Here is a 26,070-nt window from a genome sequence, read left to right as displayed (position 1 = left end):
GGAGGGGCCCAGTGGGCTATGGGGCCCACTGCTAAGGAGCAGAGCATCAGAGACTGGTGACAGGGAGGGGAAGAGGCAAGTATCCATTGATTCTCACCTATTCCTTCACCTCATCTTCCCAGTTCCCTCCGGGGAGGAAGAGGTACATGAGAGTGAGACAATCTCTGCACTCAGAGCGGGGAAGGGGAGAGGTGTAGAGCACCAGGCAGAAGGCAGGGCAATTCTGAGATGCCACCCTCATCCCCTCAATCAAGAGGAAGTAAGAAATGCAGGCAGCAGAGGGAACGACAGCCTCGCCTCTTCGTAACTGGCAGTGACACTCACCTTTGGGATGCCTGGTGAGCAACGCTGCTCTACCTGTGGCACCCTGTTGACTGCTACTGCCCCTAGGAGAAAAAAATCGTGCCAACTTCCATTCTGAAGGATGTATGCCCCAATTATAGACAGCCCAAAACAACTATCCACATGCACGGACAGATCTCTTTTTGGTATGGTACTATTTTATCAAGCTAAATAAAAGAACAAGGTTCCACTGCCATTTCAATGTGTAGGAAACGGTTGGGTGCACCGTATATGCTGAATATTTGACTAAGCTGACTGCAGGTCCATAATGCAGGGGGACAACGGAAGACCAAGCTCAGAAATTAGCAACAGAACAAAGAGGGCAATTTTGTAACTCACTGTTCTTGTTTGTTTATCAAGAATCTTACCTGGGGAACAATACTTTGCTACCGCAACGCTAAAATGGCTTGTTGTAAAATGAGTTCTGGAGCCTTGCACTGAGATTCTACTTTATAGGTGCTCATTGCACAGAAGTAATAAATCATCCCCAATTTCTGTGGTTATTAGCTATGAAAGGCAAGCACTGCACAATGACTCAGTGAGTTTTATCACTGCAGCTACGTTGGGTTTTTTGTTAATTGCAGGTGTGGGGGAAATAAATGTTTGTGCTATTGCTCTTATGGGTCAGCTATGACATTAGCCAAAAGTAGAAGAAGAGACCACAGAATCAGTATATCAGATTCAGCAAGACATTTATGTCTAGGATAGTATAGGACAGGGGTCAGCAAACTTTTTCAGCAGGGGGCCGGTCCACTGTCCCTCAGACCTTGGGGGGGCTGACTATATTTTTTGGGGGGAAATGAATGAATTCCTATGCCCCACAAATAACCCAGAGGTGCATTTTAAATAAAAGCACATAGTCTACTCATGTAAAAACACACTGATTCCTGGACCTTCTGAGGGCCGGATTTAGAAGGCGATTGGGCCGGATCTGGCCCCCGGGCCTTAGTTTGCCTACCCATGGTATAGGAGATGATGGTGTAGCAAGCTTGGGCTCAGGTTTTAGAACCTTGAATAGGTGATGTGAGTAAAATTCTTAGACAAATATGGTGGGACTTCACCTCCATGTTGCAGAGGAGAATCTAAAGTTTATGTAGAGACCTCTAGAGGAAAATGAAAAAGCAGCTGAGTTCACTCTTACTCAGAGAGATATAGGCCCAGATTTATATTGTGACCTTGGGTCAAGTCATTTATGTACACAAATGTTCTCCTGCGGGAAAAGGAAATGCAAAACTAAAATAAATGCACAAACCTTGCTGTTTACTTTTCTATCACATTTTCAATGAAAGCTTCTCCATATGTCATGCTATGAAATTCCATCTTTGTCCCCGCAACGAAATCCCCAGTCCACACATTGGTCACTTTCAGATTGAACAATATGCAAACATAATCATGTCTAATCATATGTAACTATAGAAAACTTGTTCTATGAATCTGGGTTTTTAAAATAGCCAAACTGGTCCCATTTTTGCAAAAGGTGGAGGTATCAGTAGCCTCAAGGGAACCCCAAAATCAGCTGTAGTACAATACACTTTAGAGAGAAATTAGGCCAGGACTTTGAATGACAAAAACAGCTCAAATGAACATGCTTAGTGGGCCTAAAATACTGATGGGGAGGGGAGGGGAGAAGAAAAACCCACAAGCAAACTAACTACTGCTTTTGAGAACAGCTTAGGTGAATTTTTAAGGTGAAGAAAAGTGGCAGGCAGATTCCTGGGAAAGAAAGAAAATGTGAGCAGTATCTTCATGCTTTAAGGGGGGGAAAGTGTTTTTTTTTCAAAAAACATCTAAAAAGCCCTGTTTCAAAGCCTGCTGTTTGAAGTTAAAAGCTTCCACATCCAACCGGCGAACTCTAGCAGCTAATGCAGAGAGTGAATCTGAACATATCAGGTGTAGAGTTGTTACTTAGCAATCACAGCAGGCCAACTGTTCAAGTTGGTCAAACTACTGGAGAAGAGAAAAAATTCTGAAAGTCGCACAGCTAGCCTGAAGTTCGAGGCAAAAAAAGAGGAGCCTTTCCTATGTATCAAAAAAGTGAGTTAATAATCTTGCTGCTGCGTGAAGACACACGGTACTGTCTAATTTAAGATAGAAGGAAACTGTTTAATATTATCTGTTAAATATTATCAAATGCATACCATGAGGGGATGTTTATAATGCTATGAGGCTGAGCTGTAGTGTTCCTGAGGCTCATAGCCTCCTCCCTTCTCCTTGACCTGTGCAGTTGAGGCTCATTTAAAAAAAAAAGATTTAGCATTATGTTTGAACCAAGTCATCGATGCTATCAGTAGCGTAAGGTCTTGAAGTATAGTTGATGTTTCAGAAGGCCTGATTTAGCACAGAACACAGATCTGTTTTTCAGGCCTTCTCTTTGGCTCATAACTGTGTTGGCATAACTAGAGAGTTGCATTAGAGGGAATTACCTCTGGTGACAGGAATCACTGTGAAAACTCAATTATAATTATGGTAATAATAAAACTATTTGGCTGTTAAAAGACCGTTGAATGCAGAGAGACTGCCTTTCTGATCTACAGATACTAGTACACAAACATATATATAACTTTGCTGTCAATCAAAAATATGAGAAAAGCAGTAGAAGCTCCTTTCAGGTATCCTAAACAATCTGGGGAACAAGATGCAAAAAATAAAATAAAAAATCATTTACAGGTAGATGCTCTATTCAAGGGGCTAACTTAGAGAGATAAAAAGGTAAAGGGACCCCTGACCATTAGGTCCAGTCGTGACTGACTCTGGGGTTGCGGCGCTCATCTCGCTTTATTGGCCGAGGGAGCCGGCGTACAGCTTCCGGGTCATGTGGCCAGCATGACTAAGCCACTTCTGGCGAACCAGAGAAGCACACGGAAACGCCGTTTACCTTCCCGCCGGAGCAGTACCTATTTATCTACTTGCACTTTGATGTGCTTTCAAACTGCTAGGTTGGCAGGAGCAGGGACCAAGCAACGGAAGCTCACCCCGTCGCGGGGATTCGAACTGCCAACCTTCTGATCGGCAAGTCCTAGGCTCTGTGGTTTAACCCACAGCGCCACCCGCGCCCCTTAGATAATCTTCTCTAAATACTTTACCAACTACACTCCACCCATAAACTGGATTTTCCCACCTAAAAGGTGGGAACACCTGGTTGCTTCATGGTAGAATCCCTTAGCAGGAGATAGATGGATAGATAGATAGACAGACAGATAAATATTGGATACCTATATATAGCAAAACATAGAATCCAACAAATATTAACTGCCCTCTTCTTAGCCCTGGTAGGCTTACCTAGTGGTGGTGAAAAAAGGATTTTTGGCTCAGGTCAGTAGTGGGCTCTGCTGGGGGGATTATAACAACTGTATTGATATCTCCTTACACTATGGATGGCTATTATCCACGCACAATATTTGTGAGCCACATCTTATGCGTATATATCTCTCTAGACCAGTGTTTAAAGCTACTACTAGTACACAGAACAACAGCTGTGCCATCTCTAAGACACCACATTGCAGGGCTGCATCTTCTTTAATGTAGCAAGTTTTCAGCTCAAGAATAATCTCCATAAAACGGAGCCAGGATAAAATTTTATGAAGTGGCTTCACAGAGCAGAAGGTTTGCTAATATGCAAAGCTAGTAAATTTGCTTTGGAAGGAGCACAAGTTGATAAATCTTCCCAGCGATGCTTTCTGTCGATTGCTATTGTAAGATATATTTTACTTAAAATTAGGATTGTCTGAAGCTCAGTGGATCTAATTATTTGTAATTACCCAGTTGTTGTCAGTATGTGGTCATTTTATGACAGCAGTAGCAAGTGTGTGGGTCAGGTTCAACTGTATATCTTTTCAAACACAGAATTAATGTACTATTGATAAAACCATTACTAGAACCAAATTAAAGTCTGAGCTGATGTATTGGTCCACAGGGTGCTGTCAGACATGAAAGGAGTAATTAGTATTCATTACTTCATACTCTACAACATTCCAATTATTAATGAACTTCAACTGTTGGTCTGCACCGTATCTATCATCTGCCTCTTTCCAGTCTTTCTTTATTAGGAAGGGGGGTGGGGAGGGACAAACACTGACACAATTCCTAAAATTAAGAAAGCATAAAATGTTGAAAACTTTGCTAAACTTTGCTGCAAAAACTGGTCCTTGAGACCTGTACAACATGTGATCAACTATTTAATGGATTATGTTTTTAAAATGAAAGGAAGGACTCAGACCAATTAAATCAATCACCGCTTATTCAATTCTATGGGGAGAACCATGCATTACACCAACAGAGAGTCTTGTGGCACCTCCAGAAATGAATATATTTATTGCAGCATTCACTTTTGTTAGTGAGGTGTATCCTCATTTGGAAGATCTCCTCGTCTCTCATTCATACACACACACCCCCCAATTGAATTCATCTACAGATGTAGCCAAAGTCCCACAATTCACCCAACCACCAGCAGTGAGGCATCAGGAGACCTGGGGGTAAGCCCAAGATTTGTCTAAGTAAAAAAAGTACTGTATTTTTGTGTGTATAACACGCCCCCATGTATAAGACGACCCCTATTTTTTGGGACCGCAACAAAAAAAAATGGGGGGGGATTGCCCAAAGTTATTGAGCTTTTTTGGTGGGGGGGGGGGGGAATTGCGCAGAGTCGTTGAGCTTCTGGGGGGGGGGCACAGCCTGCCTGCAAATTGCATGCATCGTCATAGCCAACAATCGTCTGCACACTCGCCGCCAACTGCCCAGTTGCCACAGCAACCAATCACATGCCCAATCACTGCTGCCAATCTCCTGCTGGCTTCTGCCACCAATCGCCCATCCACCCTCTGCTATCTGTGTATAAGACAACCCACAATTTTGGCCAATTATTTCTAAGGAAAAAATATCATCTTATAAATGGGAAAATATGGTATTTGTAATCAAATGTGAGGAAATTATTTGACTGTAGCTGTGATTGGGCACCAGTTTGTCCAACTCCTTCAACAAAAAAACCACAATGTAAAAAAAATCCTCTATACCCTTGTATTAATTTATCATTTACAATTAACAATACACCTAAGTGTCTGATGACAATTAAGTTCACAAAAGTTCAAATAATGTAGTTCACATAAACTCAAAGAATGTCCCCATCCCCATCTCCATACATGCAATTTTAAGTGTTGTCATGTTGCAGTTTCCTTAAGCCACAGACAGGTGGCTCTGTGAACTACCGCAATATGACCATCTTCTGAGAGCTGCCAGGCATCACAGAGCAGCAGCAGCAGCAGGTGGCCCAACAAATGGTCCAGGCGAGCTACAAGAGAACTGTCACAACAGATCGGGGCTCTGCTGCCCCTGCACAAATTATGCCATTTCAGCCTTCTCCTCCAAGCAGGATGGCTGCTGAAGAGCTGTCCTAGGCTGTTGTGACTCTACCTCCGCAGCCTACCGCCTCCCTCCTCCTCCTCATGAGAGAAGGTCTAAAGCAGTGTTTCCCAAACCTGGCTCTCCAACTGTTGTTTGACTACAACTTCCATCATCCCTAGCTAGCAAGACCAGTGGACAGGGATGATGGGAACTGTAGACCAAAAGCAGCTGGAGACCCAAGTTTGAGAAACACTGGTCTAAAGGGGGATGGGGGGTGTTGGGATGCGTCCGGGGGGACGGGGGCATTTGGCAGGCCCCCAGCTGGCTCCAGCCACCGGCCAGCAGCCAGGCGAAATCCGGTTCTCGGAACAGCATCTATCAGCGACTCAAGCCTCAGAAGCCTTCAGAGACTGAGCACGCTCTAATCAGCAGAGGGAATAAATCTTCACAACGGAAGTGGCGGACAGAGGCATATGTAAGCATATTTACAGGCATTTATTCAGCATCAGGAACAAAGGAAAAACATGTCTGCTTCCCTTCGTGTCCAAGCAAAACAGCAGTATAGCAATAGCTATATACAACAGATATTCCCAGCAGACTGTGCTGGAAGTAAACAGACAGGTGACAATACAGATACAATAACTCCACATGCCTGTTCTAAAGGTGGAATGGAACTATATCCTAACAGGGGGTTCCTTCATGGCTTCCCTAGGCTGCTACAACCTTTTGCCTTCTTACACAAGAAGCTCTCAAGAGAGTGGTGTGTTTGTCTGTGGTTTGCCTGGGCCACGGACCCTTCCTTCCTCTCCTTGCGGGAGAAGGTCTAAAGAAAGTGGAGTGTTCCTTCATGGCTCACCTGGACCACCTCCCTCTTCCTCACAGGAGAAAATCTAAGGGGAGGAGGCAGCTTGGTGAGGTTTAAGAAGTGTGAGGAGAGATGTAGCTGTCCCTCCTTAGTACCTTTAATGTCTTTCCCCACAGGTAAGTGGCACATGGTTTGGAAGGTTTACCACTCCCTCCCTCAGGCAGGAGCCTTGGGATCCATAGCAACTGCTGAAGTGGAAAGGAGAAAGTCTAAAGGGTTGACATGGCAGGGGGAAGGGGAGACAGGATGAAGGTGGAGGGAAGAGTGAGAGGAGGTTGCAAGCTGGGCAAGCAGCGACACGTCCCCCAAAATATACACCCACACATGTTGCATATGTAGGCCTATTGTCAAGAATATATTGTGAGAACCCAAAACTTTTAATTTCCTGGTGGCATATTTCCCTTTCTTTAAGACAACTTTTCTCAACTACAGTGGTACATCAGGTTAAGTACTTAATTCGTTCCGGAGGTCTGTTCTTAACCTGAAACTGTTCTTAACCTGAAGCACTACTTTAGCTAGTAGGGCCTCCTGCTGCCACTGTGCCGCTGGAGCACAATTTCTGTTCTTATCCTGAAGGAAAGTTCTTAACCTGAAGCACTATTTCTGGGTTAGCGGAGTCTGTAACCTGAAGCATATGTAACCTGAGGTACCACTGTAAATGGGAGACTACTTGAATGGGCACAATTAGGAATGACAGAGTCAGACCACTGGTCCACCAAGTTCAATATTGTCTACAATGACTGGCAGCACCTCTCCAGGGTTTCAGACAGGTGTTTCTCCTAGTCAATACCAGGTACAGGTAATAATCAATGCCATGTACAGCTGGTAACAACAACAGCAGCAGCAACAACAACAACTTTATCATTTGTACCCCGCCCATCTGACTGAGGTTGCCACTCTGGACAGCTTCCAACAAAATCTAAAAACACAATGAAGCAACAAACGTTTAAAACTTCTCTATACAGGTAGGAATGACCCATGTCTAAAACTCTGGGGACACACTCCTAGACAGTGTTAGATAACATCGAGTTAGGTGGACCAGTGGTCAGAATCTGTTGTTCCTAACTAGGGACAATAAGTGCATCAATAAATTACGTTGTTTCTATTAGGATTCTGATGTTTGCATAAAGATTTAGATTCTCCAAGAGCCACATCCAAATTTCCAGTATCAATACACCTGTTTCACAATGCACTGCCTAAAGGAACAATACATAAAAAGGCACAGGAGCATCATCCACCTCTTCCAGAAGGTACTTACTTTCCTTTTTTAACCGTGTTCCTTCCAAGCAGGGGATCAAGTACAGGGTCTACTGCTTCATCCAAATTTTCAATCAAGACAACATCCCCACAAGCCAAAGCTCTTTCAATAGTTTTCAGGAACCTTTATGTAACAACATAAAATAGGATTAGAAGATGATACTACGGGTGGATTACCAACGTCTGTAGAAAGTGAAGAAATTTGGGAAGCTGGGAAGTGAAGAAATCTGACGTGGTAGAGCAGGGGGAATGGTAGCGCAGCAGAAGTACCCATGTAAGTAAATTTGGGTTATATGACACTACTGCTTTCTGAATTTCTCTCTCTGTATGGCACTGTTAGTTGTCAGTGGTGGCACATACCTCTCTATTCCCCTACCTAGCAGGCATCTTGAATGGATGGGGGGGGGGGGAAGCACTGAGACACCCCCCCCCACAATATAAGAGTGTTATACTCTACAGCATAAGAGAGGTCAGCAAACTTTTCCCAACGCTTCCCATCCTACAAAAACCTTACAGTAGGCTAGCGATGATCCGGCTCCTTGCTTTCACTCCCTGCTCAGTCTTTGGATTCATACAAAAGTGAAAGTGTCCAGGCTACCCTAGATACCTTTTGCCCTAGATACACCTGAGGAAGCTTGAACAATTGTATGCTTGGTGGAGGGAGGATCCCAATGGACAAATCAGAGACCTCCTGTTCCGTGGCACTGGAAAACAGCTACCAGAGAGCATTACCCGATGCCTGCGTTCAAGTTTAACAGCTTGATACATTACAGTGAAGCACCTGAGATACATTCAGTGAACTAGGAGGGCTCCCTGCAGTGGCAGATTTGATAAGCACAGAGTTAAACAGAAGTGAGAGGAGATCTATTCTGAAACAGCAATGCCAATTTTAGACTATATAGGTTAAAACCCACCTTTGCTGGAAAAGAAATGTATCATGTTGTCATTTATGCATAGGAGTACTTTTTCAATGCACACATACCACTTCTGTCCTAGATGTATGATTTTAAGGTCAGCTCCATATTTATTCTTTATCCATTTTATTCCTTGAAGTTGGGGGTCTATGAGAAGTGGCCAGCGCTCGCAGTTTGTAAGAATAGAGGCGTTTTCAGTTGACATTCTGTCACTGGGCAAACCTTCATTATTCCATGCTGCAATCGTTGCATCATCTGTCAACATGGCAATCACGTCTAAGTCTTCACTGACTGGAATGTGAATCTTTGAAGCAAAGAGAAATATAACTTTATAATAAAGTTAACAAAAGAGCCAACAAGATGGTATTGTGAATAAGGGCAGATATAATCTATTTGGCAATGGCACATTGGGTAAATAAATTGCATTCAGTTGGAGAAAAGCAGAGCTGCATTTTCGTAAAAAAACAAAACAAAACAAAAAAACCAAACCAAAACAAAACCAAAAACCATGCTGAAACAGAATCCAGAGACACAAGAGTTCCATACCAAGTTTTGCATTGCAAACACTCACTTCTTGAGATTTCAGAAATGGAAGCCACATGCGTTCCATCAGCTCTTGGCGATAGGGTTTGGTAAAGGATCCAATGTAAGAAACAAAAGCTGCCGTTAATAAAACATCCCCACACACTGTTATTTCTTGCGCTTCAAAGGTTTTAATAGATTGGGTCCAGCGAACGTTTTCAGACTGAAAGACAAAATTATAAAATAGCATGGAGAAATCACACAAGTGGGTTTTTTTGTTTGTTTTTTTGGTCTCAGAGTTTCTGCCAAAATGTGAAGATCAATACAGTAGATTTAGGCAGGTTGAGTGCATTTGAGACAAACACAAACAGTCCACTAATCAACGGAGCATTAGTAATATGCTCTATGGCAAAGACCAGGACAAAGGTATGCCCAGCAACATGTGATGAATCAATGATATACTGAGACAGCCCCATGGTTGTCAAGGAGGTTCCAAGCCAGACCATATGGGGTCATCATTGGCGGCCAACCCATTAACAGCTTTTAGAATATATTAAGCAGAGATATGTGCAAAAACTCGATCTGCCTAATCATTCCGTACCCATGGCAAAACTTAGGTGCCCATCAAACATCTTGCTGGGAAGAAACCCCTGAGTTATAACAAGATCTGTGATTTGGCAGAGGGCCTTCGGCTGGTGCCTACCTCCAAGCTTTGGCTGGTGCCTACTTTGGGTATCTTGTGGCATAAACTGAAGGTCTCCTCTTCCACCAATTGGTTGTGTGAGTGCTTGCAATGTAGATGTCATGCACATGGTAACATGGCCATAATGTAACATTTAATATATGCAGTGGTGATCATGGTTTAAAAATTCTATATTATTCCCTTTTTGTGTTCTGCCCTGACACCACTTGTGATGAGGGACAGGATACAAATCCTATAATCAATAAACAAACAGCTACACATTCACAGGCTCTCAGAAAATGAAGCTGAAATTTCAAAACACAGCTATTAAACTGAACTTCAATATGCAGAAAGTATGCCCAGCAAAGGAGATTACAACAGTTTTTGCTGTTTAAAGTAGCAGCTATTACACTCCACAATTCTATATTATTTCAATATAAAACATTCTTGCTATCTGGTATCTTTTACAGAACCTATTAGTTCCTTTCTTAAATCACTAGCTGAAGGGAACCAAACAAACCCATTAACTTGCAGGAGGGAATTTTGATTTATCCATTCTCTTTCCCTCATTGTCACTGGCTGGTAAGTCATAAACAATAAAGTGCACCTACCTCATTCTACAAACTAGCTTTGAAATCTGAAGATTTACTAAACATAGAATGATTGTCTATTTAAATCTTCAGTAATTTTACTGTACCACCCCAGCATCATAAATCACAAGTGACATTGGCTAACAAGGGTTTAAGAGTTGGAACATGTAGTGTAATAAATTTCCAGACAGTTAAAAATCACTATAATTTTATTCTAATGCATTATAGATTGCCTGTAATATCATCCTGGCCGGGGTGACCCATTTCTAATTTTGAACAGCTGTTCAGCTCGGGAGTTAGTTAATGATTAAATATAAATTGCCTGATTTATTAGTCTGAATGGTTGAGCTTCCAGGTCAATGGCATATAGACAAAATCATCAGTCTTGATGCTTTTCAGAAGTTAACTGTCTCCTGTTTAAGTCAAAAAGAATTTATTCTCTGAGGAAAAGTGTTGATGCTCTCAATTAATTGTTATATTTTCTTTTTCTTTCTTAGCTTACACAAGTACTTTTAAAGTGGAGAGGATTGTCACTGTTTGGTAGTAACTGAAACTTGGAGAATTCTAACACAGTAGCAACTAAAGATATAAGCAAGGCATTGCAGGACTCAAGGATATGCAATTCTTTTTAAAAAATCTTTTACCTACTTATAATGTTGATGCAATGCAATTTCCTCTTCAAAACTACTCTGGAGTAAATGGAATGCAAGCTGCAGGGCACTTCAGCTATAAATACTATTATTTTTAGCAGTGCAATCCTATGCAGGTTTAATCATAAGTAAGACCACAGATTCCAGTGAGACTTACTCCCGTGCATTCTACTGGTTTCCAACAGCTTAATCCTATAAATTAGATATGGGGACCTTTGGCCTACCTGGTATTGATGAACCACAACTCCCATCATCCCCAGCCACTGGTCATGCTTGTTAGGAGTAAGGCAAGTTGTAGTTCATCAAGATCTGGAAGTCCAAACACTTCCCACTCTTGCTATGCAGTCTTACCTTGGTTGCCAAACACGATGCGTTCCGGGAGTCCAATAGACTTCCGGAACCGTTCAAAAACCAAGGCAACGCTTCCGATTGGTTGCAGGAACGACCCACAAACCACTTTTGAAATTCCTTGTGTGCATTCTCTGTGTATGCCTGTCTGTTTTCCCATACACACAAATGGGTTCCCTGGATCCCACTGATTTCACTGGCTTAGTGCCATTACGCTAAAATTATTAAATAAATAATTAAATAATTAAAACAACTATGTGCAAACTAACCATTAAATCATTATCTGTTTTGATATGAAGATGCTTTTCTGCCGATGGAAATAATTAGAAAACTAAATTCCTTATAGAGGGTGTGCTTTTTTGTTAATTAAGTGTATATTCTGTACTTATTAGAATAAGATTAATGCCTTTTATGAACATAAGAAACAATGCACTGACTGTAGCCCACTTATCCAAAGGTTAAGTGCATTGTGGGTGGATACAAAATGACTCCGTCCTGACCTGAAGATTATTCAGTCTCAGTGCTCATTAACCAAAGGCTGACCACGCTGTCAGAAAGTGTTCACTTTTCTGCACAGATCTAGCGACTTAGTTACAGAGATCTTTCTCTGGGGATATACAACCCACGGAGCAAACATATCGTATATGATGCAAAAACAGCAGCATAATGTCTAGGGCTGGATAGCCAATTAGGCTAAATACACTGTAGGGGAAGGCACCTGCAACAATATCTCCCTACCCCCCAAAAAATAATTTTCTACAGTATAATTATTCCAGAGTTCTGAAGTGTGCGTACTCATAGTGCTCTTTAAAGGAATAAATAAACAATTATCTTAGCATCTTACTGGGACATATGGAAATGAACTTCTTAAGTATGTCTGGTGGTGGAGCACATGGTGATTAAGATGAAGTCCCAGTTAAAAAATTTGATGTTAATTTCTAGCCCAGGCAATCTCTAATCTAACCAACCTAGCTATTGGAGCCTGAACAGACCTAGACTTTTCAGGAACCGTCTAGGAGCCATCATCTATGAAATTCCATCTTTTGTTCAATAAAAATTAAAATAATTCTCTACATCTTCTATTCAACGAGAGACAAGGAATGCTATATAAACTGCTTTCTACCAAATTTCCCAGCAAGCAGCAAACTTCCTCCTGGAGCTCAGATCAAGGAGTCTCACTGCTGCATGTAACTGGAAGGTGAAATCTTTGGTGCACACTTTAGTCATGGATAATAAGGAGCAATGAGGACGATTACTTAAGTAGTAAGATAGATTCTTCTTATGCTCAATGGAAATGTGTTATTATTTCACAGAGTTCAGTCCTGGTACTGAAAACTGGTTCTGGAGCTAAGCTCCAATAAACTCTGCCTCAAATTAATCCTTTCGTGTGCACACATTAACCTACATCACTCCAGCAGGCAGGGAAGGAAAGCAAGCAAGGGCAGCCTGCACAATATCCATGTCGCCATATTGGTTAGTGTTTTTCCTCTTCCTGTTAGTTTAAAGCGGCTCTCATTTCAGCAACTCAGAGGCATCTAAAACCTGACACTCCAGAAATATTTCATTTCACCAAGACCCTTCTCTTGAATACAGGTTCACCTGCTTTGATCAGAACTCCTGAGAATGATATTAATGAATATGCTACTTGCCTCAAGTCCTTTAACAAGCCTGTTAGCCAGCTCTATAGTCTTATTGGTTCTGCTGACGTCTTCTTGACATCTGACTTTTTCTGCTGTTGCTTTTTCAAAGGATGCTGTGAGTTTGCACAGATTGAGATCCAGTTCCTAAAGAGAGAGAGAGTTAGTTTTCATTCATTCATTCATCATTCATTCTTCACATAACTCCTGTTGGTGAATAATAAAAATACAGTTGTACCTCGGGTTAAGAACTTAATTCATTCTGGTGGTCTGTTCTTAACCTGTTCTGAAACTGTTCTTAACCTGAAGCACTACTTTAGCTAATGGGGCCTCCTGCTGCCGCTGCGCCACTGCAGCAAAGTTCTTAACCCGAGGTAATATTTCTGGGTTAGCGGAGTCTGTAACCTGAAGCGTATGTAACCTGAAGTGTATGTAACCCGAGGTACCACTGTAATGGTAATACTTTCATACAGTAACCATCTGAAGCCTCACCAAAATGGCAGGCCACAAGTGTCAAATGTTTTATGCTGTTTGCCTCCCTACTATTTCCTTCATCTTCTCACTCATTTCCCTTGGACATCTTATGTCGCATTTATAATTCATGCAAGAATCTCAGTTGCCCATATCATGCCCCCTAGCTGCCATCGTCTCAGCTGCTGATGTCACAACCTTTGATGTTAAGAAAGCTTTAGTCAACATAGTCACTTTGGCAATAGAGAAACAGCTGGATCCATATTCCAAACTCTTTGAGCAATTTATGCAAATATATGAGGACTTTCAAAAGACATCTTGCTCGTGCAGATCAGCTGAAATGGACAGAACTCCTGAGCTGCTTATCAGATAAAATCCATCTGAAACTGTCAATGATGTTAAGTGGCTTTTGCCAACATGTCTATTAGGCTCTGATAGAAAGTGCAATCCTGAACAGCTGGAGGGCACCAGACGGTCGAAGGCTGATGTAAAGTCTTCAATGCCAGTATTTTATCTTGGTATTCTGTGTGCCACTATAACCTCAAGAATATGTTGCATTTTGCAATCGTATAAAATCTAGCTATAATCTCAGAGCCATTGTAATGTATTTTATAGCCATGGACAGGGAGACCACCCAAAGCTAATTCAGGAACCACAGGGGTGGGGGAAACCCAAGAGTTATAAAATTGGGAATGATAAAATTGTAGAGAAGTGAAATAGCCGCAATGCCTGGTTAACCAAATACACAAGTGTGACTAGAATTCATGTGGGTAATGAGGTAGCTGATCCAATTTTGTTTATGGAGGCATTTATGGTAATGATATGAAGGTTGACCCATTCTGCATGGCAAAATGCCACCAGCTCTTCCGAGAGCTTTTAAATGGAGACTTGAGCAATGTGGAACATTAACTGTGATCCTATGATGTTTAATGGACTATGAACAAGTCTTGAAAGTAGCAAGTAGCAAGAAGGCTAATGTGGACACCTGCCCCCCTCCGCATACTTTTAGTGCCAAGAACTGAATAAAAGACCAACAGGCTCTTTTTTCAGAGGGTGGGGAGTGAGTCTGTTTCTATTAAGATGGATCTTATATTTCTCATGGAAGGGAATAATCAGCAAAGTTTGTTTGCTGTTCATTAGATGGGAGTTACAGGCTAACTCCTCCCCATATTTTTCTAGTTGCCTTTGATTGTTTTTTCCCTGCCTTCCGGGCCCACAAAACTTGTGAATCATCATGCCAAATTCAGCTCATCAGCTGTGTAGGGCAATTCACCAACAGCTTAATAAACGTCTTGTCCTTTTGTGCCTGCCTCTGTCTTCAAAGTAAGGTGGGATTGTCTTGTATTAAGCAGGTCCTAATAGGTGGTGGGAAATGCACGGCTCTGTGGGTTGCAAGTTGTGAGTCTTGGAACTGTTCTTTATGATTCAAGTGCCAGGTTGGATGATGTTGGGATAGGGTTTTTTTAAAAAAACATGCAGCCTGTACCTGGGTATGCCAGAATGCAATTCAGGAAGATGAAAATGTAAATGATTACATGCTGGGGCCATTTAACGCTTCTGAGCTTTTCCTTTCTTACAGTCAATTGACAGTGGGAAAGGGCTGAGTGCAAATGGACTGCCAAAATTTTATGTGCCTGGGAGGTGAAACTGGTGGAGCCATTTCACCAACAGTTCTCCACAAGGTGACAGAATGCTCTAATAGGAAGAAACGTATCTCCTGAGAAATATTTTGCTCAGTATTAATTGAACCAGCACCACCAAGAAGGAAAGGAGGACTGGAAGGAGCAGAGCCAGAACCTATTGCTTTCTTCAACAATATTAAAACCGAATCCACAACTGAGTCCAAAATTCTTCACCACAAAAAATGTGTATTATATGGTAGGGCTTGAGATTCTCCAGCAGTCTGGGGTGTCTGTGAAACAGAAGATTCTCACATAATTTATCATAAAACACTTTTCTGTGAAACTGGTCCAGTCCCATCAGTTCACCAAGGTTCCACATAGTAGTGTACTAATATCTAGCAGTGTTGTTATCCAAAGTCAAGTGTCCTCTAAGATTTACTTACAGTTAGGTAAAGGTAAAGGGACCCCTGACCACTAGGTCCACTCATGACCGACTCCGGGGTTGCAGCGCTCATCTCGCTTTATTGGCCAAGGGAGCCGGCGTACAGCTTCCGGGTCATGTGGCCAGCATGACTAAGCCGCTTCTGGCGAACCAGAGCAGCGCACGGAAACGCCGTTTACCTTCCCGCTGGAGTGGTACCTATTTATCTACTTGCACTTTGACGTGCTTTTGAACTGCTAGCTTGGCAGGAGTTACTTACAGGTACCATTCAACAAAAGGTACTTTCCAGTGTTAATGAAAACCTTCCTACCAGATTTAACCTTCGTTCTCTCTTCTAAGCATGGCTGGAGATTAGGAATTAATTACGCCTTAACTGCCCTTTGAAAACTCTCATTTAATTGTCATTTTTGTTCCTGGGAGGCTTTAATAAAAGATTTACCTCCTCGGAGGGGGGTGGGACTTTTCTTTTTAAACACAGAATTAATTAAAGGCACAGTAGCTCTAAAATTGTTGAGGACTTTTCTTTAGGAGCATTCCAGCATGGGAGTCTGGGTTAGAACGCTGGCACACTTAGGCACACACTTCTGAATCACTGGTTGCTAATCCAGTGATTAATGTTGTATATAAATGTTATATAGCAAAACAAAACTAAAAACCAAAACTTAAGATTTGTGAGAAGGTGGCTGGTATATAGCAGTTTTACAGTCAGCTTCAAAATGAAGCTAGTTTGGGAAATCCACACAAACTTTTCTAGATTATTACAGACCAGACTGAAGAGTGAATTTCAAAGCAACTGAAAGCTTTGGTTACAACTTAATTTTGTTTGTTGTCATTTCATTGGTTTTTGAGTTTGAGAAATATGTTTGGGGAAATTGAACACCATTAAAAGGGGATTATGCCCCAATGAACACAGTGAGGCTTACTTCTGCATAAAACGTGGATGTAAGAGCATTCCGAGGGGGTTGTGTTGCCCACCCTACAGTCTGCTCAGAGACCTCTTACATCCACAGGTGAATTGCACTCTAAAATACGTTTTAACAACATTTATTGCCTCTAAATGTGAATAGACAGTCTTTGGATACTAGTGTGCAATGTGGTACTAAATGCAGGGGCTCTCCTCAGGCATTGCCAGGGTACACAGGCCACAGCTTAAACATTTCTGCACCACATAGATAGAAGCAAAGTTTACATATTAGAGACGTAGAGAAGAGTTGTGTAGATTGAAATAAACCTTTTGAATCATGTAAAATATTTTCATGGAAAGATTTAAAAATAATAATATCCGTTTCAACAACATTAATTTTGCTGTTGCATACAGCTGACAAGGATTTAATTTGTCATTTTGAAATATATTTTAGCAGGCATTAAAAATGAAGGGTTGTTAGCACAGTGCCATCCAAATTGATGATGTGTTATTGATTACCAAGTAATAGCTGCAACATTTATTAATCATTACAGAAAATTACTAGGTAAAAAGAATACTTCTGTATGAAAAATTAGAACCATGCTTTCCCAATAGAAAAGCACTGGTTTATGGGACAGGATTCCATTGGAAATCCATAAGATGGGGACGACTACCTGTGACTCTATTTTTCAAAGGCGTTAGGTTTGCTGAACGATAGAAAGAATAGTAGGCCAATAAATGGCAAACAGACATAATGCTGAGGGATGCATTGAGAACTGAAGGCCAATGAGCAAATGGATCAAGTATTGATAAAGGATGTTACTTGATAGAAAAGTTACCACCATACAAATGTACAAGGCACAGCATCTAATCTCATTATAAGCACTGGCAGAGAACTCAAATTAAGGAGTGAGGAATAGGCTACATAGTTGAATTTGAAAGTAGCTGAGATCTTTAATTATATTTTGAAAGGGTGGGTAATCAAAATAGCACACAATTTATCTTGCAAGTAATAGGAGGTCATATCCCCCATGGCTAGAATTTGCTTTGAATTAATCTAGTAGAAGACTAGTTTTGTATCTTGCACATTTGCAAAAAGTGATCAATAACAATTATATTTATTTATTTAAATAAATGTATATTATGTTAATAATGTGGCTGAATGGGTTTGGGGGAAATTCTCTAATTTCATGTTAAAAGATTCAGTGCCCACCCCAAACAAAAAAAGAAGATATATTCAATTGGTTTATGGGGGGAAATGCAATCACGTCCAATATAACTAAATCATATATTAGACACCAAAACAATAGCTTCATAACCTGGCAGGGCTAGAAAGCAGTAAAACACCTTATCTTTACAGACAGCCTCTGTGCATTGCCACAAAGAATGCTAGCTTGTTAGACTACGAAGTAGTGCAAGATTAGGATTGGAGTAAGGCCTACCCCAAGTTTTTTCCTGATGGCTTCCAGCTTTTCAGTAGCTGCTGCAAGTTCAGCATTTGCTTGGGCCAATGCTTGGCGTTTTGGCTCCACATCACAGTATACCTGGGAATTCCAGTATTAGAAATTCTTAAAACTATGATAACACAAAAAAGTTTTAACAAGAAGTGATGAAACGGTCATGTTTTTATCGCAAGGTGATCCACCTTCAGTTGTTTCCACAGTTTATTAGGCAATATTTCAGCCGGAATTGATCGCACCCTCCCTTCTTTTCAAGTTTTCAAGACGCACTTGCAAGTCATAGGAAGAAACATCACAGAATAGATAAATTGGATGCATTAGATATACATTTAATTAAAAGTAACGTCCTGGAATATGATAGATAATCTAACACTTGTATTTCAGTAACCATTTGCTATCAGATTGCTCTGCATTTCTTGTTTGGTGCATCACAATCTTAGCCTCCAATATGAATGGAAGTCTTTTCCTTCCTTTGCTGAAAAGTCTGATGTCTCCAGGGGAGGATGGTTTATTAGGACAAACAGAGCATTGGCCCACCAACTTCAACCTGCCCCCCCACTTGCCTGACTTCTTATTTACACCCTGCCTAGGAGAATGGCACTGCCTGTTCATTTCCTCCTCCTCAATCTCTGTTTTGCCTTTGTAAAACTAATTAGGGAGGAGGGGGCAGAATGAGTTGGTTTTGCCTGTCATTGGCTGCAATTCTTCACATCATTAACTCTAGCTCCACCTACTGTTGATCTCCTTCTACCCTACCCATCCCATCCACTCACCATTGGTTTTCTCTCGTTACATTGCAAGGTGCTTTATGAACCCAACACCCTATCCTCGTGAGGTTTAAAAAGCAGTACTTGATGGTGTACATGAAAGGATGGTGGCATGATGTGGTTTTTTTTTTTAAATACTGGGTTGTATCCAGACTGTATCAGCCATTCCTTAGCCTCACTAAATCCAAGTTCGGGACATGCTACTCATGCCTGATTTAAGTCCCACTGCTTTCACTGTACCCACGCACAAGGTTGGATTCTCTATGTTGTGCCATAGTCTGAAAACTTGGTTTTGCCATGCTGTTCTTAACATTCTAATAGAGTGCAAAATACTATTCAGCATTTCCATTGTGAATTTAGAGTGTTCAAAGTGTTTCACATACATTATTTCACTAATGATGGTAACACCCCGATAAGGCATTTTCCAGCGCTTTTGAGGCTGAGGGATGGGGACTTGCGTAAGACCGCCTGGTAAGTTCATGGTGAAGAGAAAGCTTGAACTGAACTTGCTCACATATCTTAGCAGCTAGATCATATCTTAAGAGGGACATCCATTTGATATGTTCTAATAAAAATAAGTTGCACAAAGTTTGTACCCTGTGCACCCTTCATCTTGCTACTTTCTGCTGAAAATATTGCTTCTCCAATGAGCAGCCACCAGATACCTAAGCTATTCCCCCCAATTTATTTCTCCAATTGCAACAAACACATTCAGTACCTCATAGAATTTCACTATGTTGATAACCCAAGCACAGAGACCAGCTGCTGCAAATGACTTAGTGCGAACCAGGTTTGGGTTGAATTCCGTGTCTTTCAAGTAATGTTCTTTGACCACTTTTAGACAATTCCCTGGGATGTGCTCCTTGTCATAGTTAATTAAAGCTTGCAAGAATTCATCAACCTGGAAGGCAGTTAATGCACTTAACTTATTATTGTTGAATAACACTTCAAGCCTGCAAGATGATTTCAAAATACAAAAGGTTAAAACCCAAACAAGCGTAGTGACCCCCGTTTTTAAAATAGCAAATAAGTATTGATCTAAAAAGTAAGTCATTTTATGCATATGCACTTGCAAATGATTAAGTAGAATCCTAGAAGCATAGAATTGTAGATGGAAGGGACCACAAGGATCATCTAGTGAACTCATTACACAGGAATATTTTGCCCAACGTGGGGCTCAAATCCACAACCCTGACGACGTTTACTCCTGTGCCTCAATATATACATGAACATTATTATTTTCATTCAGAGTCATATCATCAGGTTGCAATACAATTTACAGATGGTGATAATGTTGCAAGAACCTTTCCCATGAAGAGTCTAGCTGCATTCCAGGTTCGGTCTTTTGGTACTTTCCCTTTATTCGCCAGTAGGACCATTACAGCAGCTGTAACGTTGGTCACTGCAATTGGTGGGTTAGGGAAGGCTTTCAGTTCAGAAAGGTTCACCTGAAGAACAGCAAAAAAGATGGTGTTGAAAGAAAGCCAAACGCGTGCTGGGAGAACAAAAAGCATTGCGACAACTTGAAGAGATTGGCAAGGGTTAGGATCGCTCTGCCTAAGTATGCTTGTGGAAAGCTACGTGGACATAGGTGTGTGGGTGCAATTCCAGGGGTCAGCCAGGGGTGCCCTTGGATCAGTTGACAGTCAATGTAACTACTGAGGAAAGCTACAGAGAGGATAAAAGACACAAGCTGCACCTTCACCTTGCACCCTAGCTGGCAGAGTTTTGGAGATGGCAGATTGCCCACCAGTTAACTCCTGTCCCAATCCCACTTATGATTGTTCCGAAACTTGGCTATCTGTGATCCCCTTCCTCTACTAGAGCTGAAGATGCCTATAAGTAGAGAACAAATGAAAACTGTAAGAATATAACGGGTGTTATTGTATCAGAGCAAAAGATCACACAGTACAACACTCTGCAACCAATATATAGTCACAACAGGGATGTCACCGTTTCCACACAGTACTCTGCACCCAATATATAGTCACAACTGGGATGTCACTGTTTCCATGGTTGCATAAGAGATACTGTCTAAGTTCTAAGGGGGGAAATATTAATTGTTTTGGATATTTTTGTGTTATTAATTATACTGTTCTGTGTTTAACTAGGATAAGCGTATCACATTTTATCACACAGTGGAGCTAGAAGGTTGTTTGTTTCACGCAAGTAGATGCAATTGCAAATGGAATCTGATGCAAAAACTGATCGCTAGAATGGGTTCATGAAGTCTTTCAACTTTCATTAAAACTATCAAACTGATACATGTCATTGTCACAAAAGGTACATTCCAAAACGCAGAAGTGTTGAAAAGATTACCCAGGGCAAATTAATGTGCTTGGAGCACTGGTAAAATGCAACATATCCAAACTGAAGGAATGATGTTTGGATGCCATGAAATAATTTAATATAGCTTGGCATTCATTACATGAAAAATGGAATAATCTGGAAAGACCGACAAAGAGAAAAAGACTTAAGTCTGCTCCATGAGAGCATGAAAACTACGCTAGTAATCATCCCAAACTACATTCTTGGGAAAGTGAGCAGGCTGTATTTGGGGTGGCAGGGGGTGGGAATTTGCAGTCAACACGTTACATGGCAGACAACCATACCATAGTTTGCTATTTACCTTATTAAGCGTATTTAAAGCCGCAGTAGCAGCCACCAGGGCAGGTTCTGCTTTCACCAGGTCATCCTCACACTCTTTCTGTTTCCGAGATACTTCTGCTTGGATGGCAACAACCTATTTGAACACACACTCTTAAGTTTTGATTAAGGCAGCAATCATGGAATTAATTACTTCAAAGTAGGCTTCAATTAAATCAATTGAGACTTAATTCTGAGCAAACACAGTTAGGAATAGAATGTAGGGAAGGCAGAGAGTACCTGACATTGCAGTATTGCTAAAGCCATTATTAAAACTAATGTATTTATCATGTTCTGTACATGATGAACCACTATTATTTCAACAGGTTAAAAAAAAGGGATGACCAGTGTTAATTATTGCAATATGTAGCATTAAAATGTTTCTGGATCTCTGTAGTTGAAAGATTTATCTGTTGCCCAATGCCCTCTTAATTTGAATAAATTATATTGTTTAATTTTTGTAGACCAATTTAAGCCTTTTGAGGCAGTTTTAAATAATAATAATAATAATAATAATAATAATAATAATAATAATGTTATCATTTATACCCTGTCCATCTGGCTGGTTTCCCAAGCCACTCTGGGCGGCTTACAGCATATAAAAATTTGTAAAAACATAAGACATTAAAAATTGCCCCAAACAGGACTGCCTTCAGATGTCTTCTAAAAGTCAGATAGTTGTTTATTTCCTTAACATCTGATGGGAGGGTGTTCTACAGGGCGGGTGCCACTACTGACAAGGTTTTCAATTTATTATAATCCGTGATATGTTGATCATTCATTTTGAAAGTGTTTTTGGCAAGCAGTTAAGGAAATATATGATGAGATTATTTTGAGGGTCACAAAAAGTAAGTCTTCTTCTTTAAAGTGTTGTTTAAAGTGTTGACACGAAGTTATCTCCTGATAATCACACTATGTGCTGAAGCTTATTGCTTCAAAAAGTGTGTTTTGGGACTTCCGGGTTGGCGCCTCTGGCAATGGCAGATTTCCTCCGATTGGGAGGAACCCGCTCAGTGAAAAACAGGGTCTGAACCGCCACAGCGAGGCGGAGACCCATTAAAAACCACAGGCGGGAGAAGCCTGTGGACGTGGGATTCGGCTGGCACCTTTGTGCCTCCCCTACCCGCGGGGAAACTCTGTTTTGGGGATCCGGAGCGACGTGGGGTGAGTGGCGCGGTGCTTTGAATCGACTGCTTCTTTCACGGAGTGAAGCCGCATTGCTGTTGCCGGAGAGCGCTGACTTTTTCCTGTGGACAATTGGATTTTAAACAACTACTCATGAGTAAAACGGAAAATTGGATTCTTAAATACTTCAATTTGGCACTGAAACGGGAAGGTGATAAACAGGAAGTCCGCCGCCCGTTTTTGTAAATAGACTGAAGCAAAGACGTTACAAGTAAAGCCTCAAAGTTTTTGGCAAAGGATCAAATTTCCACCGGTTTAAAGTTACAAAACCCCCTTTGGAAGCAGGAGAAGAGGGGGGAAATTTGGATCTAGTGAGCCTGTAGGAGAGAGTGAAAAAATCAAATTACCACTGCTCTGAACCTGGGAACGGGCTGCCAGATGACGTTTGGAGAGAGTGCTTTTGACAGAACGGATTTGACAGCTAGCTAAACAAGAGTAAGATACTGTTTCCATTGTCCCTTTCTGCGTTTAAAAAAAAAGAGGAAAAGTAACTGAAATTTTATCTTTAATGTTTGAAATTGTGCTTGAAAGAACTGATACAAGTGGAGATTGTTTCCCTCTAGAGGGAGCTTTTGAAACTGTAACAGGACTGTAACTGGGGGATTTCCAGCTGCAGAAAAGGAGTTTGGGAACTAGAGAGTGACCTTGGACTATTTAAAAATGTTGACAGGAGAGGCCATTGTGACTGTTTTATGTAAGATAAGCTGTTCGCTGGGACAGCTTCACAAGAAGATGGATGATATGACTCTCAAAGTTGATAATTTGGAACAGAAAGTGACCAACTTGAGTCAAAAAGCGAACACTAACACAGAAATAATTCAGGACTTGGTACAGGAACCCATTTTGGCAGGACAAATGGTGGAGGAGAAGGAGGAGAAGGAGAATGCAGCTGTTGTTGAACATAAAATAATACAAGTGAGATCTGTGGATTTACAGAAACAAATTGGAGACTATAAGTTGAGGCCTTCTATGATTGAATCTAGGAAAAGCCAGACTCCGAGGAATGGATCCCGGTTTGGATTAAAGAAGGAAAGTTGGAAAGAGCCCTCTATGCAGGGATTAACTGACTTTTGGGACATGGACTCGGGCCTGGAGGAGACTGAAGTTTTGGGGGCCTTTGGAATTGGAGGAATTTTGAAATATACCCGGGAATACTTTATGGACTGTAGTTTTAACTATGGAAATTCAGCTGATCTGTTCAGAAGGAAGAAAAGGATTAACAGGTTGGAATTTCCCCGAGATTGGCTCTTTAGCATTAAAGAAAATGAAGAAGACCTGCAGAAGGGACTTGGAAAAGAGTTAAGAGCCTCGGACATAAGATCACCAGGTTGATGGACTTTATGGAATTGACGGAAAGGACTGACAGAATCCGAAACCTGGGAGAGGAGATGGTGGAAGAAGATTGGAAAATTTAAAGTTTATATATAGACTTATGGTAAAACTAATGAGTGATAGAAAAATGGTGGAATGATTTTTTATTTTTTATGGGCTTAACAGAAATGTTATAATGTTATAAGGAGTTAAGCACATATAAGTAATTTAGTTTTAATGGAAAATAAGGTTAAAATAATACGTTATTTACAATATCACAGAAAATGGAGAAAGATGGATAGGATTTGCTGAAACAATTAATAGAAGTGGAACACAAAAAGGGAGGTGTGAGGAGGTCGAGGAAACAAGGGAACGAAAGATAGAGTATGGAAAAGAGATGATGTATGTTTTTAAATTGTTTTTGTTTTGGGAGTGGGGTTTGTTTAGTTTAGCTTAATGTGTTTAGTTTTGAGCTTAGGTTGTGTTTTGTATTGTTTATATATTGTATTGTATTGTATTGTGTGTTTTTTTCTCTCTTTGTTTTTCTTCTTTGTATTTTCTTCTGTTTTTTCTCTTTTGCCTTTTTCTCTCTTTTTGTAATTTATAAAAGTAATAAATATTATTTAAAAACAAAAAAACAAAAAGTGTGTTTTGAAACACGTCAACAGTATCCCCCAATCCTAACACCATCAGAACAATACTGAGTAACAGCAATCAGAGGCTCAGCAAGGGAGGAATCCCTAGTACAGTGGTACCTCGGGTTACATACGCTTCAGGTTACATACGCTTCAGGTTACAGACTCCGGTAACCCAGAAATAGTACCTCGGGTTAAGAACTTTGCTTCAGGATGAGAACAGAAATCGTGCTCCGGTGGTGCGGCAGCACAGGAGGCCCCATTAGCTAAAGTGGTGCTTCAGGTTAAGAACAGTTTCAGGTTAAGTACGGACCTCTGGAACGAATTAAGTACTTAACCCGAGGTACCACTGTACAAAAAACTGCGCTCAGGTTGTTGGTGAGTGCCAGGCACTTTGGTTCTATCCTGTCAGTTTTACACAACCTGCACTGACTGCAAGTTTGTATTCTGAGGTCAATTCAAGGTGCCGGTGTTGACCTTTAAAGCAGGAGTAGCTAATATACAACTGGTGGGTCAAATCTGACCTGCCAAGTCACAAATTGTGGACCACCTGCTTGGTCTGTACAGTGATCCCTAGATAGCAGATATGCTCTCTAAAGAGTAGCCAGAGGGGATATTTGATCTTAGTGCTAAATTCCACAGCATTGTGATAAAAGATAAAGCCCCCTGCCTGCTCTTTTGAGAGGAATAGGCAGCATTTTCCCCACACCTCATCCCTGGAATGGGTGGAAACTCTGCCTTTTACATTTTGCAGTTGCTAGAGCTGGGGTGTGGAGGGCTTTAAATGCTGGGTTTGTGGGTGCAGGTGCTGCAGGTGTGCTTGGGAGAGTATGTATGAGCGGGGCTCTGAACATCATCAGAACAGGGTCAGTCCAAAGACATAAAATTGTATTCAGAGGCATACTGTGGTCACTGATGGTGTTCATCTCTACATCTTGTGGGAATTTAACTATGTACCATGTGAAGAAGCATTTCCTTTAGTCTAAACCCAGTGATGGCCAAACTTGGCCCTCCAGCTGCTTGGGGACTACAACTCCCATCATCCTTAGCGAACCAGCAGTCAGGGATGATGGGAATTGTAGTTCCAAAACAGCTGGAGGGCCAAGTTTGGCCATCACTGGGTTAGACTCTAACTTGAATCTTTCAACACTCAGCTTCATTGGATGACCCCATGTGCTAGTATCATGAGATCCTACTCATGCAGTAAGACTTCACGGCAGCTCCCAGCCGCTGCCAAGCTTTTCCTGATGGCTGGGAGATACATCAGCAGGGTGTGGGATGTGGCACAGGGCCTGTAGCAGGAGAGTTCAAAGGAAATACAGGGAATGAGTGGAAATGCCTTTTGGCTCATATTTCCTAAGTTGTTCTGGTTTACAAGTCATTAGGTTGGGAAATAGCAAGATGTGACACTTTCTTTTTTTATCATACTTTCTGTATGTATCTAGTCTTATGTAACAGAACTAAAAAAGTACAGTGGTACCTC

The 26,070-nt window shown here is 41.2% G+C and overlaps 1 protein-coding gene across 5 annotated transcripts in view; it reads right to left on the bottom strand.

Moving 5' to 3' along the window:
* Positions 1 to 26,070, bottom strand: part of DNAH11 (dynein axonemal heavy chain 11) — a 147,063-nt gene that overhangs the window by 27,962 nt on the left and 93,031 nt on the right. For all 5 annotated transcript variants that reach the window (XM_080974522.1, XM_080974521.1, XM_080974524.1 and 2 more), the window contains 8 exons: positions 21,440 to 21,553; positions 20,115 to 20,258; positions 19,529 to 19,711; positions 18,026 to 18,127; positions 13,157 to 13,291; positions 9,287 to 9,460; positions 8,784 to 9,019; positions 7,803 to 7,925 (listed from right to left, as the gene is read on the bottom strand). In XM_080974522.1, the coding sequence (XP_080830648.1) occupies positions 7,803 to 7,925; positions 8,784 to 9,019; positions 9,287 to 9,460; positions 13,157 to 13,291; positions 18,026 to 18,127; positions 19,529 to 19,711; positions 20,115 to 20,258; positions 21,440 to 21,553 (1,211 nt within the window). The remainder of the gene's footprint in view (positions 1 to 7,802; positions 7,926 to 8,783; positions 9,020 to 9,286; positions 9,461 to 13,156; positions 13,292 to 18,025; positions 18,128 to 19,528; positions 19,712 to 20,114; positions 20,259 to 21,439; positions 21,554 to 26,070) is intronic.

This window comes from Podarcis pityusensis (assembly GCF_964106645.2).
Source record: "Podarcis pityusensis genome assembly, chromosome: 12".
Lineage (NCBI taxonomy): Eukaryota > Metazoa > Chordata > Lepidosauria > Squamata > Lacertidae > Podarcis > Podarcis pityusensis.
The sequence above is the reverse complement of the archived record's forward strand: the minus strand, read 5'-3'. Positions and strand labels throughout refer to the sequence as shown.